General features: G+C 43.5%; 1 protein-coding gene across 1 annotated transcript in view; it reads right to left on the reverse strand.

Moving 5' to 3' along the window:
* The window catches only part of ITIH5 (inter-alpha-trypsin inhibitor heavy chain 5), a 76,800-nt gene that overhangs the window by 19,779 nt on the left and 41,333 nt on the right, over positions 1-15,688 (reverse strand). The window contains exon 7 of the mRNA XM_059056564.2: positions 15,342-15,458. Coding sequence (XP_058912547.1) covers positions 15,342-15,458 — 117 coding nt within the window. The remainder of the gene's footprint in view (positions 1-15,341; positions 15,459-15,688) is intronic.

Below are 15,688 nucleotides of genomic sequence, written 5' to 3' on the forward strand. Positions count from 1 at the left end.
TCTTATAGGTATTTTCCTTGGGTGGAGAGGAGGGGAAAGAAGTATTTCCTTTGAAAACTGTCTTAGAAGTTAATTCCAGGGCCGCCTTTGGTTTATCATTCAGTAAGCCTTTTCGTCTCTGTCCATTTAAATTCTTTCAGGAACAAGGTGCATGTGAATAAATAAAGACAAGCTCTCGGTTTCAGATTCTCTATGCATTCAACATGGTTGGTGATGGTCCCTCTCGCTCTAGTGGGTCTTCAGGAAGCAGAACTCTGTAGGCTTCCCTGATGGTGTCTGTGGAAGGCGCAGGGCCAGGCCCCGGGAGGTACAGCCCCCTTTTCACCCTCCAATCACGCAGCCCTTCATGAGGGCTGCTCCCGGGGAAGGGAGTGTCTGCTGGGCAGCTCTGTCCTGCGGGCTCTGGGCCCTGCATTAAGCCGTCCTACACATAAGGGATGGCCCTCCCTTCCCCCTCCCTGCAAAACTGAGCCTCAGCAGCTGAAGGCTCTTGGCACAGCCTTCCCGGGGTGAGCACCCCCTGTGCTACCCACCGTGTTGTGAACACCTCTTAGACATCCCCCAGGAGACAAGCATCGTGCAATCACGCCCTCAGGCTGACCCATCAGTGGAGCCCATGGAAAACCCAGCTGCCTGCCCACTCCATCGGGGTGCCCGCTGACGCAGCTTTCCTCAGACACTTCTGTGTCCCTGCCAAACCACTCACCAGCAACTAACTCTGACACAAAGGGCTTCTGTACCACAGACCCTGGGTTGTGACATCATAGAGGAAATCCAAGTTCAAGGGTACTAGATCCTAGCCACGCCATGCTTTCAGCAGAACGGACTTGCTGTGCTCCGAAGCAGTCCTATCACTTGTCTTGTTCTAAAATGTTTACCAAGGAGCTGACCTCTTCTCTTTCCTGGGTCCACACCCTCCTTCTGGATGAACCCGAGAGAAAAGCATCTATGATTTTTCTCACCGAAAACAAAAGAAATCAAAGACCTTCTGAAAGTCTTGCTTGAGCCATGAAAGAGAATCATGATCAGCAGATACATACCCTGAAAACAGCCCTAAGTTTCTGAGAGGTAATACTGGGGAGTGAAATACACCGAACAGGAACTGGGCACAAGTGGGCCTTCTCCCTTCCCAGGTGGGTGGAGATAAGGGACACAGGTGGGGGGACCAGAGGGAAGTGTGTGCAGCTCACCCTCCTACGAGCTGTAGTCCCTCCTGATGCCAGCAGGGGGACACCTCTGGGCCCAGGACTGGCAATGGAGTCCTTCCAATGGAAGGACAGACAGAAATAAAAAAATAGTCTGTTATCCCATCAAAGTTTGCAACATTAGGTGCTCCCTGCAACCTCAAACCACCTGTCTAAGCCGGCACTGAGGAGGACAGAGGCCCACCATCCCGGCCTCTCTCTGTACCCTCCGCAGGCATACACCCCACATCGCCCTGGAGTCAAGGTCACAGCTAAGGCCAGAGCAGCCACAACAAGCCAGCTGGATGTGGCCGGTCCCTGGGTAGCAATTATGCTTCAGCGGCAGTATTCCAAGACCATGGCATTTCACACGGATTCTGCAAAAGGCAGCACACCCTTACATGGACATGCTACAGGTCTTTCAGTGATTTGAGGGGAAGTCTTCCAAAATCGTATCGAGACTGACCCACCAAATAATTGTTTTTTTTAAAAAAAAAATCCCAATTTTAGGAGCAAGGCAATAAATTGAGTGAGAAAGACCATTTCTCCATAATATATTTGTGTCTATATCATTGTTACACTTTCCAAAGAATCTAGCAACAGATTGGTTTCAGAGAAGAACCTGAAATATTAAAAATGTTACCCCACTGATGACAGTATAGGCACAGTTCAAGAGGTTATGTAAACTCATAAAGGAAAACAGTGATAACACAAAGCTTGGTGCCCTCCTGTCTCCTCTCTGCCGTAAATAGCTCCTGAAATGGAACACATTATTATATAATTTGTATTAAAAATAAAAACTTTAAACTGTAATAAAAGAAACATAAACCATCAAAATGTGTCTCTGTCCAATATGAGGAATCTTGTTTGAAGAAACTAAACCTATTTTTCTCCTGGCCAAAGTGTTCCTTTTAGAGAAGGAGCTGAAACTCAGAAGCTTTCTTTATATAATTGGAAAATTGGGGATAGAAGTCATCATATTTCCCAATATTTTAAAACAGTTTATAGTAAGTGCTAAATATTAATTTGACATTTCACCTAGGAGTAAATGGAGAAAACTATTTCTTTGGTCTCTACATTGTCTGCACTATTATGAAGAGCATATTTTCAAAATTAAGCAAAATCATAAGGCTCCCATATTTAAAAATACATTATTTTAAGCTATTGTAATTTCATTTACTGTTTGAATTCTAATTTCAAATGCTCTTTCAATGCATTACCGTGCTAAATTATAACTCTGGTTCTGATTACCCAATCTGTGTAAAAATGTTAAACGGTTGTTCCTTCATAGCAAGAGAAAAGCACTGTTCTAGTAAAAGTTCAGATCTAAATTCCAGTATTACTTCAGGACTGGTTCTAAAAGAGAATAGTTGTTAACAACTAAATTCTGGCTAAATAAAAAAAAGTCTGAATAGGTTTAGATATTAGAGCATCTTTTGCAATATAAACATAACTATATTTCATGAGTCTGTGTTTGGATAACATTATTCTAACTTGAGAAGCAAACTCTCATATGAATGCTCTGGATAACATTACAATCCATCACCTAATATTTTGACTTTGCTTTGACAAATGTATCAGGTATTTACCTAATAACGTCATGGTACATTTTTCTAAAAAGCTCTTTGCCAATAACATTTCTTTGATTCTTTATGATGTAGTAAGCACATCTATTTCTCGTGCTTGATGTAGAAATAACTCAAGACTCAAAAGAGATCATCTTGGGCTTCCCTGGTGGCGCAGTGGTTGGGAGTCCGCCTGCCGCTGCAGGGGACGCGGGTTCGTGCCCCGGTCCGGGAGGATCCCACATGCCGCGGAGCGGCTGGGCCCGTGAGCCATGGCCGCTGAGCCTGTGCGTCCGGAGCCTGTGCTCCGCAACGGGAGAGGCCACAATGGTGAGAGGCCCGCGTACCGCAAAAAAAAAAAAAAAAAAAAAAAAAGAGATCGTCTTTTTCACTTCTCTTCACATGGAAGGTTAGTAGTTATCACGATTTGCTCACACGGCTGATCCCATCCCTCTTACTCTGGCCAAGAATATAACCTCACCACTTCTATCCAGGCGGTCATAGGCTCCAGGTGTTCATTCACAGGTATGGGCTCCCTGCTCAAACAGGAAGCAGATAAGAGGATGCTAACCAAGAAAAGTTCACCTAAGTTTACAGATCTTTATAAATGGGGTCCTTCAGCCACGTTCTGACACACCTACTGGCTAAGAGGATTGAGTTCTTGGTCCCCAGTGCCAGGTCTAGATTCTGAAGTTTATATTGCCCAGCTGCATGCTTGGATTCTGGAGCCCTTCCCGTTTCAGTCTACAGATTTTTGCGGTGTCTGACTCTCTGACCACCCCTTGACCCACCCAACTTTCCCTTAGGTATGAGTTCTCATGATTTCTGTGTCCCTGGCATAGGTCCACCTAGGCTACTCGCTTTAATACCCAGGAATGTGCCCTGACGAACATCAAGAATATAACAGAACGATGTGGGGAGGCTGTGAAAAAGCCACAGTCAGTGAGAAACAGCGGAACAGTTATGAAAGAAATGTACACAGCACATCAGCACATGAGGATCGTACACACAAGGAAATCGAGGAAGTGGAGTCGCCCTCCAGCAGGCTGGGAGAGTGGCGGTGTCCCTGTGTCTGCCATGACTCTGCCCCTTGGTGTCCCCTCCCTGCGTCCTCTGCTTGCTCAGCTGTGCACCTGAGGACTTGTGACACTATCCCTGCCTCTCCAATCAGAATGGTTTTCAAGTTACCTAATCCAAAATATTACCACAACCTTACGGCTATAACTTATTCACTCTTGTCTCGTAGCTCTCTTCATGTTTTTCCCCAATTCACTCCGTCCTTTCCTGCCGTCTTCAAGGACTAGCTCCTAGGTCACCTCCATCATTAATCTTTTGTCCAGTACCTCAAGCCCTTTCCTTTCCACCAAATTCTTTCCACTATCTAGAATACATGGCATGTTGGATTTGATTAATACCTGATTATCTATACTTCCTTTCCCCAGCAGAATTCTAAGGTCTTTTGTTAAAGTGACTTAAACAGGATGCTTTTCCTCTTTTTTTAACTGAAGTATACTTGATGTATAACATATAAACTACAGGTGTACAATAAAGTGATTCACAATTTTTAAGGGTTATACTCCATTTATAGTTATTATAAAATATTGGCTATATTTGTGGTATACAATACATCCTTTTAGCTTATTTTTTTTTTTTTTTTTTTTTTTTTTTTTTTTTTTTTTTGCGGTATGCGGGCCTCTCACTGTTGTGGCCTCTCCCGTTGCGGAGCACAGGCTCCGGACGCACAGGCTCAGCGGCCATGGCTCACGGGCCCAGCCGCTCCGCGGCATGTGGGATCTTCCCAGACCAGGGCACGAACCCGTGTCTCCTGCATCGGCAGGCGGATTCTCAACCACTGCGCCACCAGGGAAGCCCTTTTTTAGCTTATTTTATACCTAATAGTTTGTACCTCTTACTCCCCTAGCCCTGTCTTGCCCCACCCCCCTTCCCTTTCCCCACTGGTAACCTCTAGTTTGTTCTCTCCCTCTGTGAGCCTGCTTCTTTTTTGCCATGTTCACTAGTCTGTTGTATTTTTCAGATTCCATGTATAAGTGATATCATACAGTGTTTGTCTTCCTCTGGTGCTTTTCTTATATATACTCTTCCTCTCGCCTCCATGTTTTTGCACGTTATCTCTCTCTCCCTCTCCCTTCTCATCCCATCCCTGAATTAACTTCTGAAAGACTCAACTATCCCCTCCCCTGGGAAGTATTCATTATCCCCTACTCCATCCCGCAGAAAAGAACTGACCAGCACCCCCATCGTGCCGTGACTGGACCCTACCTATGCCTCTATCACGGGGAGCACTTCGCATACAATTTTCTCCATGACTTTTCTTCTCTGGACCTCTTGGGAGAAAAGGCTCTGTCTTACTTATCTCTGTATCCCCATGCCTCATACCTCTCCCACAGCACATAATCCACATGTATTTCATTCTTGGAGAATCTGAAGTCTGGAGTCAAAGCCAAGATGCCATCCTGAGGGAGAGTGGGTGGGGTCCTAAGCAAGAGAACAAGGTGGCTGTGATGTCAGACCTGGGCAGGTCTTAGGAATTGTACCCCCTTTCCATCAGCCAACCAAGCGGATGCAATCCAGGAATAACAATGCTTTCTGACACTCTGATAATCATTCCACATTTGTTATCTCATTTAATCCTCTTTGACTTATAGCATTTATCTCATTGTTACTCGTAGCACAGGTTTCCTATCTAGCCCCTTACAGAGAAGGTCTGCTGACTGCAATCCCCACTGGAAAGACGTAAGTGCAAGGTCAGGATGCTAGGAAGGGGAAGCTAGGCTTTGGGTTATACAAAGACCGTGCTTTCAGATGCTGACCACAAGGCCCGCACTCTGAACAGATAATGCAAGAGTGCTCGAAGCTCTGTATTGTTCATGTTTCCTTCCTACGATAGCCACATAGCACCTTCATTCGGAGATCCTCAAAACTTTTTAAACATGACCTCATTTAGCTCAATCTTAACTGCCTCAACAAACTTTTTAAATGGGTGCCTCCAATTTATTTAAAATTATCTATATGATCTTTGTTGAAGAGCACGTTTTTTTTCTTGCAACAAAAAAATTCAAGTTTTCATTGACGGCCCAGGGTAAAAATATTTTGCCCCCTGTCCATCATTTATTTCCTCATTTTCTGAGTCTGAGCCAAAAGACACCAGCTTCCCGCACTGCCTTCTGTTCACGGCCCTGAGTCCCAGACCTCTGTTTTGCAATGTATTTCTGAGACATGCATCTGTTAGTGGCACTGTCTGGACAAAGGCAGCTCAGGAGATGAGGATAAATGCCATCAACTGAAATAGTATTCCTAGACAATACCAATTAGCTGTCACTCTAGATCAGGGGTCAGCCATCCATGGCCTGGGGGCAGAGTCCAGGCTGTTACTTCTTCTTCTTCTTTTTTTTTTTTTTTTGTGCTATGCGGGCCTCTCACTGCTGTGGCCTCTCCCGTTGCGGAGCACAGGCTCCGGACGCACAGGCTCAGCGGCCATGGCTCACGGGCCCAGCCGCTCCGCGGCATGTGGGATCTTCCCGGACCGGGGCACGAACCCGTGTCCCCTGCATCGGCAGGCGGACTCTCAACCACTGCGCCACCAGGGAAGCCCGCTACTTCTTTTTAATAAGTACAATTTTATGGAAAGATGACAAGCCCTTTTCTTTGCACGTTGCAACAGCTGCCTTTGCGCTACAACAGCAGAGTTCAGTCATTACGACAGAGACCATCCAGCCTGTAAAGCTTAAGATATTCATTGGTCTGTTATTTTTAGAAAAAGCTTGCTGAACCCTGTCCTAGAGAACTGGAAAGAGGGAAACTGGACATTGTGCCATTAACTGGAGTCATGCTTGTGTTATTAACTGGAGTCATGCTTTCAGAGGCTAACCACAAGGCCTGCATCCGGAAAAAGTAAGGCAGGAGGACCCAAACCTTATCCTGTCCATTTTTTATTTCCATGACAGTTGCATGGTGCCAACCTCTGGAGACTCCAAATTTCTTAGACGTGATCTCCTTTGTACGCTTGCATCCCTCCTTTCTGAGCTCCTTCACGTGTGCAGGGAGCTCTCTCCTCCAACCAGATCACCTCCCCGAGGTCCTTCTGGGCTGGGCTGGCCCTGTCCAGCATTCTTCCGGGCTGCTCAGCGAAACTCAGACTGCCCTCCTTTGACCCCCACCACTTAAAAGGTACTCTGTCCACCTCTGAACGTCTTTCCAGCATCCTCCCTTTCTACCTGTGGCATATCCACATGCTCTTGAAGAGAAGGGCTAAGAGGAATGTACCAACAGACACCACTGGACCTCATGGTACCCAGAGATGCCTCACGCAGCACCTCTGTGGTCTCCATCTTCACGCTCAGCCTGTCCAATCCAAATCATCAGGGGGAAAGCGGCTTGCATCCCTGCACATGCCCCAGGTGTGCTTAAAGCTAAATAAGGAAACACTAATAGTTAATTCTGTGTATCAGAGCAGCAGCTCCATTCATTTCTCACGACAGCACGCTGCTGGGGGAAGCCTCTCAGGGCAGGTGAGCTCTGTGCACTCACCTGAGATAGGCAGCATTCAGGCAATCTCCTCACTTGGCATAAGAATAGGTATTGTATATAAAACAGACAACCAACAGGGACCTACTGTCTAGCACAAGGAACCATACTCAATATTTTGTAATAACCTATAAGGCAGGGGTCCCCAACCCCTGCCTTATAGGGTGGGGAGTCTCCTGTTAAGAACCAGGCTGCACAGCAGGAGGTGAGTGCCGGCAGGCGGGCAAGCGAAGCTTTACCTGCCGCCCCCCATCGCTCGCATTACCTCCTGAACCATACCCCCCACCCCACCTGGTCCATGGAAAAATTGTCTTCCATGAAACCAGTCCCTGGTGCCCAAAAGGTTGGGGACTGCTGTTATAAGGGAAAAGAATCTGAAAAAGAATATCTATATCTGAATCACTTTGCTGTACCTGAAACTAAGAGCATTGTACGTCAGCTATACTTCAATTAAAAAAAAGGGGCTTCCCTGGTGGCGCAGTGGTTGAGGGCCCGCCTGCCGATGCAGGGGACGTGGGTTCGTGCCCCGGTCCGGGAAGATCCCACATGCCGCGGAGCGGCTGGGCCCGTGAGCCATGGCCGCTGAGCCTGTATGTCTGGAGCCTGCGCTCCGCAACGGGAGAGACCACAACGGTGAGAGGCCCGCATACCACGAAAAAAGAAAGAACAGGTAGAGCCCGAAAGCCTGAGAGCTGGCCTGAAGTTACGCCTCATGATACAGTGAAGAATGTTATGGGGAGAAGCTTCAGGGTGGGGTAGACTGGGCTTGACTCCAAGTTTTTCTACATATAACTTTGTATATTTCAGTGCACTTACATCACCTTCCTGTCCCTCACCTTCTCATCTACAAAATAGGGATAACCATGTCTATTTCGATGGATTGCTGGAAGATGAAATGAACAAATGTATGGAAAACCCTTAGTGTGCTGGGTACCTGCTGGTCTCTCAGGGGCTGTAGCTACTATGCCTTTAACAATGCCAGTTACATTTAGTAATTTATGCTCTGGTGGGTTTTTCAGCAAAAATCACTACCCTGCTACATGCCAGGTACCATGGTAGGAGCTGGGACTGTGTACTCTAGTGATCAAAACCAAGATGGTGGGCTTCCCTGGTGGCGCAATGGTTGAGAATCCGCCTGCCCATGCAGGGGACGCGGGTTCGTGCCCCGGTCCGGGAAGATCCCACATGCCGCAGAGCGGCTGGGCCCGTGAGCCATGGCCGCTGAGCCTGCGCATCCGGAGCCTGTGCTCCGCAACGGGAGAGGCCACAACAGTGAGAGGCCCGCGTACCAAAAAAAAAAAAAATCCAAGATGGTTCCCAAACCCATGGAGCTTACAGACCATTCGCCTATCAGGTTACACATAGAATGTCCAAATAGCACATGGAAGCCCAATTTTGCACAGAGAAGAAGATAGTGAGGTTCTGGAGCAAGAAGTAAGCCAGTGAAGGAAGCACGAATGAAATTCAGAGGCAAGTTCTCCAATTCACAAGCTCACATTTCCCCTCCTTTTAGTTTGGCAATTATAGATACGCAACCCCGCGCTTGTTCTTTGCCCTCTAAAACTGTTGGCTAAATTAAACAGAGAAAGGAAGACAACCTCCCAAAGCCACATGGGAGTCCAGGATTGGGAGAGAATGGCACCGATTATGGGAGCAAGTCTGCAGAAAGTTCTGGCATGAAAGACATCTGTTAACTCACATATTAGCCACTGCTTGGTCACCAAAATGGGTCCCTTAGCCAAGCTCCTTAATATGAGGGCAAAGGTAGTAGATCCAATTATATAGATTAGGGGAAAGAAAGAGAAGAACATGCAGACCCTTGTCCAAGAAAACTGTATTTAATAGACACCTACTATCCTCAGTCTTCCCACGTATGTTTGCTTGTGCCAAATCCGTTAAGCAGGTAACCAGACGGAATAACAAAGGTCTAACCCGCTCACGGCTTTTGTTCCTCTTCAGATCCCCATCTCACTCAGAAGTTTCACAAACTCAAGCTGGGAGGCAGAAATCTTGCTTGACCCGACACCAGAGTCATCTCAATATATTTGTCAGCAAGAGCAGGTGGAGAGAAAACAGAGCTGAGCCCTGAGCCAGCAGCTGCAGGAGATGCTGAAGCTGTCCCCAGGCTGGTTAAGTCCCGGCATCCAAGCTCACATTCCTACCAGGATGTGAGGACCAGAACCAGAAAATGCCAGACGCACACGGTTTTGGGCCCTCCCCAGCTACCGATAGACCCTTGACTAAGAATACACTTTAAGGTGAAATGACCTTTACAATTCCTTATAGATCAATTGTTTAAGTACTTACTCAATACCAACTATATGCCCAACATTGTGATACATACAGTGAAGTATCTCAGGCCCTTCAAAGATGCGGGAGCCAAGAACATCCAGGCTAAGAGTGAATGCATGATTCTTCACAGCATTCGAGTGGACCCGTGACACATGGCTGATGTTGCCAAGCCTGCTGACATACCACCAAAGCCCTGTGCTTGGGGGTGATCTTCCTCTTCACCAGGGGACACAGTACTGTGTACCAGACTCTACAAAGAGCCAGCTAAGCTCTTCACTCAGGGCTGTGGCCTTCAAGAAGCTGAGAGCTGCTAAAACAGTCAGTGGTTTTCAAAACCACTCAAGGCAGCCACGGGCTTTAGAAATTGCCCGGAGGCTTCTGACATGTGTTTGGCTGCTCTAGGGTGGTTCTCCTGGAAAGCGGCCACACTGAGGCTCAGAAGCCAAAGGAGTGCATGCCAGACGTTCAGTGTCTTGTAAGAAATGGGATTCCCTATCCAGGAATGAAGGAAGAGGGGAGAATAACAAACAGAGTGACATCTACCATTACACTGCCCTTGGTAAGGAAATCCCTCCCTCTAGATGCAGCCTTCTCAACTGAGTCTTGAAATGTAAAGGCATTGACCGTGTTGCCATGTGCACATCTATCACTTCACATGGGAATGCTGTCTCATCACCCCGTTACTTTCACCGAGACCTCACAGCATCTTGGTTTGATTTATGGCCTTCAGGGTCAGACCTGGCTTTGAAGCCTGGCCCTGCCATTTACTAGCTGTGTTATCTACCTTTGCAAAGCCTCAGTTTCTCCATCAGTAAAATGGGGATGACAACAAAATCATTATAAAGATTAAATACTCATTAATTAGATAATTCATGCAATTGCCTTAGCATATTAAAAATGTTTCATGCTCCATTTTTAAGAAATGCCTGAATTATGTTATCATTAAAGGTAAGTCTAGGAGCCACTGGTTCAGTTCATTGATTTTGTCTCCACAATTTGGGGCCGGATTTATCTTTCTCGGGGTTATTTGGTAAGAATGTTACTGATAGTTCTCCCATAAGAAGTGGGAGAAGACCCATGTGCGCTGGAATGGACTGGGCTTGAGGTTAAATCCTGAAGTGACTCAAGTTCCTGAAGATGTGAGCCTTTCAAGCTGCTGTAGCCTTTGGGTGATGAATGGCCTTCTTGTGACCATGCAGTAGAACTGATCATGCATTTTACCATTTTGGTGTTTCTTAATATTTATTAGGAAATCATTTAAATATTATAATTTTGTTGAGTTCTACAAATGCATGCAATAGAAACAGTCATTATAAGTAATTTACATTATGAAGATGAAAATCATATTTCTTTAAACTTGCATTTCTTTAGTTACTAGTACAGTTGACTCTTTTTCATAATCTTACTGAATCTTCTTATTTCTTCTCTGTAAATTGTTTCACATCCTTTGCCCATTTTCTTATACAGGATTAATTTCATTGATCTGGAGTAGCTCTTTATATATTAAAGATAAACTCCTTTCCTCCTCATATGGCACTTTATATATTAAAGATAAACCTCTTTTTGCTGCAAAGTTTTCCCCAGTCTTTTGTTCCCTTTTTATTTAAAACAAAAGTTTGAAATTTTTATATAGCTGAAGTTATTGATTTTCTTCCTTTGTAATTATTTTCATTGCTTTTAAGTTTAGAAAGTCTTTTCTTACTTCAAAAGTAGTTAAATATATTTTCTTACATATTTTGGCATGTGGTTCATTGATTACTTTTAACTGCTTAATTTATTTAGAATTCTTAGTCTGGTAACAGGTTTAAATGTTATAAATTGGTACAGTCTTTCTGGAAAAATGTTTTTGCAATATGAATCAAAAACCACAAACGGGTTGGCGTTCCTTGCCCTACTTCTAAAAAATGTAACTAAAGAAAATGATCAGGCACACAGCCATGGATTTCTACTTAAGACAGTCATTCCAATGCTGCTTATATTAGCAAAAAATGGAAATAACTTCAAAGTCTCTCATGGTGGTGGAGTAAATACTCTTTAGCTGCACTGTCCAATATGGTAACCACCAGCCACATGTGGTATTTAAATTTAAATGTATTAAAATTAAATAAAATTAAATATTCAGCTGCTCAGTTGCTCAAATGCTCAATAGCCACATGTGACAAGTGGCTACCATACTGGATAGCAGTGGTACCAAACATCCCCATTCTCACAGAAGTTTCTGTTGAATAGTGCTACTCTGTGGCCATTAAAATCAAGTTTTGAAAGAATATTTAAAACCATTGGATAGTTTATAATATGATGGTAAGTAAAAATATCAAAATATAAAATATTTAATGAATTCAGATTGGTTGCAGCAACTTTAATCATCAATATCTTCAGCAAATGATGTTTTCTACAGAGGAAACCCAAACCCTGCCCTCACGAAGCTTGTTGTCTTAAAGAAAAGAGAAAAAAAAAAACCCAGAAAATCTGAAGTGCAATAGGTGCATAGGAATTTAATGAGATACACAGGGAAATGTAGCACATGGCACCTACTCTGTAGCTGTTAACTGACTGGAATTCCAAATGGGAATTATTATACTGGATCATATACAAGGCCTAATTAACACTGTATTCTGTGGCCAACAGTGGTCTCAAAAGAAGCCATGATTACCCTTCTGTCAACATCTATTGATATTATCCACCAAAGGCACAAAAACAACTTAGCAAACAAGTGGCATTTAAGAATCTGGAGTACATAAAGCAAAGAACTTTAGAGCACTTAGTAAATATGGAAAGGTTATAAGGCCTCTGAAACATCAATAAATAATCAACCACAACAAAAGAATGCTTCACTTATATGTGAACAAAACTTTGGAAAATGATGCCCATAAGTAAAACCTACACGCAATTTGTACTCAATCTTCCCACTAAGAACAACTGAAAAGTTAAACAAAATGTATATATTTTTAAATCTTGAAAGTATCAAAGAGTTAATAAAATAGTGAGAAAAATATCTGGGAGAAGATGAAAATTTAAAGAGGTGGGCTCGGCACCTGGGATCACTTTTTAGCTTAAGAATCCAAGAGTTGATGTCCAGAGACCATCAAGGATAGAAATAAACCAGTTTTTGAAAGGACTGCAATCCAGCTCTGAGCCATCTGGTCTGCCCAGAAAAATCTCAAGCCCTGAAAATGGACTAAAATGATCCCAGATTGTTATTCCCCCAGGAACCTGATAGAAATAACTCAAAACTCTCTAGAGGAATAGATCCCGATCCTAGGCCTCAAACTATTTCCACAAAACATTTTTAATATAATGTCCAACACACAATTGAAGATAACCAGTCACACTGGAGAAAAGATGAGTGACAATCAAAACAGCTCCTAAGGGCTTCCCTGGTGGCGCAGTGGTTGAGAGTCCGCCTGCCGATGCAGGAGACACGGGTTCGTGCCCTGGTCCGGGAAGATCCCACATGCCGCGGAGCAACTAAGCCCGTGAGCCATGGCCGCTGGGCCTGCACGTCCCGAGCCTGTGCTCCGCAATGGGAGAGGCCACAACAGTGAGAGGCCCGCATACCGCAAAAAAAAAAAAAAAAAAAAAAAAAAAAAAAAAAAAAAAAAAAAAAAAAAAAAAAACAGCTCCTAAGTGGCTCTAGAGTTTGTAATTATCAGATATGGACTTTAAATTGCTATGTGTATGGTGCTTGAGAAAATTTTAAAAATTATGTAAAACTTAGTACGTAACATTATAAAAAGTGAGAGAGCAAATCTGAAAAAGAACCAAATGGAAATTCTAGAATTAAAAAACACAATACCTGAAATAACTCAATGGGTGAGTTTAACAGCAGATCAGACCTGAAGGGAGAATGTGTGAACTGGAAGACAGGTTTGGAATGAAGCATGGAAAGGCAAAATTTGGAATATACAGAAGACACCATGGGAAACACCGAGAATATGGAGAAAAAAATCTAACATTGAACTCCCAGGAGGAAAAGTGAGTTGAAGCAATTTCATGGATGACAGCTGAGGCCTTTCCCATGAATCCCCCAATTCATGAAGCCTTAGGAACTTCAGGGAGAAAAAAAATAAGAAGAAATCCACACCTAGAACCATCATTTTAAAACTACAGAGAACTAAAGATGAACAGGAAAATCTTAAAGACAGTTGACCATAAAAGATTACCTTTAGTGGAACGACAGTTTAAATTATTATTGACTTTTCAACAGCAACAATGGAACGCAGGCGAAGACTGAATATACTTTCAATGGGCTGAAAGAAAATCACTGCCAACTTAGAACTGACATCCCCAGTAATAATATCCTTAAAGAGGGAGAGGGAAATAAATCATTTCAGACAAGCAAAAACTGAGAAGTCTATACCAGCAGACCCACCATTAAAAAGACATCAGTGAATGTTCTTCAGGAGCAAAAAAAAAGGAATCCCAGATGGAAGGTCAGAGATGGTGAATGAAGAAAAAGTATTAGAAAGGAAGGAGTCGGCAGGCTGACTGTACAAGAATGTGATGCAGAAGAACCAGGAGGATCTGGCTTACGGGAGAGGTTATCTTCCCCTTATACAAGTTAGAAATTATATTTGTCTATCCTCCAAAAGAAAAGAGCTAAAACAAATCCTTGTATCACATTTTGGAATATAGTTTTCACTATTTTTGGGTGGGGGAAAATCAGATGTAATGGAAAAAAGATCAATATATTATACTGGGAATTCTCTGGCAGTCCAGTGGTTAGGACGCCACACTTCCAATGCCAGGGACCTGGGTTCAATCCCTGGTCGGGGAACTAAGATCCCACAAGCCGCATGGTGAGGCCTATATATACATATAATACTGCATCTTTAAAAAAATATAAATGGTAAAAGTAACTACAAAGTAATAACAGGAAATGTTTGCAATAATTTATCAACTAAGATCAGGTTCAATTCTATGTGGAGGGGCACCTAGGGGTGGAAACAGGGGGACAGAGGGTTCCTAAGAGGTTTCAGACACTATTTTACTCATGAGACCACATATTTATCATTAATTGATAAAAACAGATAATGAATTAAGAAAGAAACCTAAGAGACCTAATTCTTTGTTGAATGTAGAGATATTCATTGGTCTGGCAACCAGTACAGAAAAAGTTCTATTTTCCACTATATGAGCTGGAAATATATTATAAATGCAAATTTCTGATATTTATGATATGAGAGTAGGATAAGGAATAGCCTTTTCCTATGGTTTGTGAAAAAATGTAAATAGTTGTATTTTGGGGATAATTTAATTTTTCAGCACAGACTACAGGTCCCCTTAATGTCCCCCCATCCCTGGAATTCTAAGATTCATCCTAAATACTGTGAGAATATTAGTCCTGAATTACTGAGATACAAGTCCTTGGTTCTAACCACAGGCCAAGGGGGTTGCCAATGATTTTATTCCATTGTTCTCAAAGGACATCACCAGTGAAAGGAATTATTCTGTCAACAATGGTGCTGTTGAGTGGCCTTCTCATTGTATTCCTGTCTCATTCACATTATCTACCCTGCCAGTGCCCTTTATTTCAAGGTGTTTCTACAGCCCTCTGCTTTCCTAAAACCCCCAGGCTGAAATGATAATTTATGTCCATGGCTTAACTGAATCAGTTCAGGAAGGTTCCCCACAGGCAGGAAATGCTGAAGGTAGAGCAGACATTTGTCATCAGTTGAATTCTATTCACTGAGAACATGACTGTCCCAGGCAAATGTGAGAGGAAAAAAAAAATGGGCAGGAAGCACTCACTCACCTGCCGCAGTTTGGTTCCCACCATGGAGGCACTGCTGTCAAGCACAAACACCACATTCTTGGGTAAAGGAGGAAGGTCTTTGGGGGCAAAGTAGTGCACAAAATAGCCATTTAGAACCTGGTGGAGGGAAAAGAAAGTAAAAATGGTAGTACCCAGATTAGGTAGGAAAACACACCCAAATGGATAGTCTACAGGATCTCTAATAAAAGTCAAAGGTAGCATGAAACAGAGTCTAGGGCCAGATTCCATACCCAGAGCAAAAGTATCCATGGTCCTGATTGCTCCAACTAATTGCAAATTAATTAATTAATTAATTTGGTTTTTTAATTTATTTAAACGTCTTTATT

The sequence above is a fragment of the Kogia breviceps genome, chromosome 3, assembly GCF_026419965.1.
Source record: "Kogia breviceps isolate mKogBre1 chromosome 3, mKogBre1 haplotype 1, whole genome shotgun sequence".
Taxonomy (NCBI): domain Eukaryota; kingdom Metazoa; phylum Chordata; class Mammalia; order Artiodactyla; family Physeteridae; genus Kogia; species Kogia breviceps.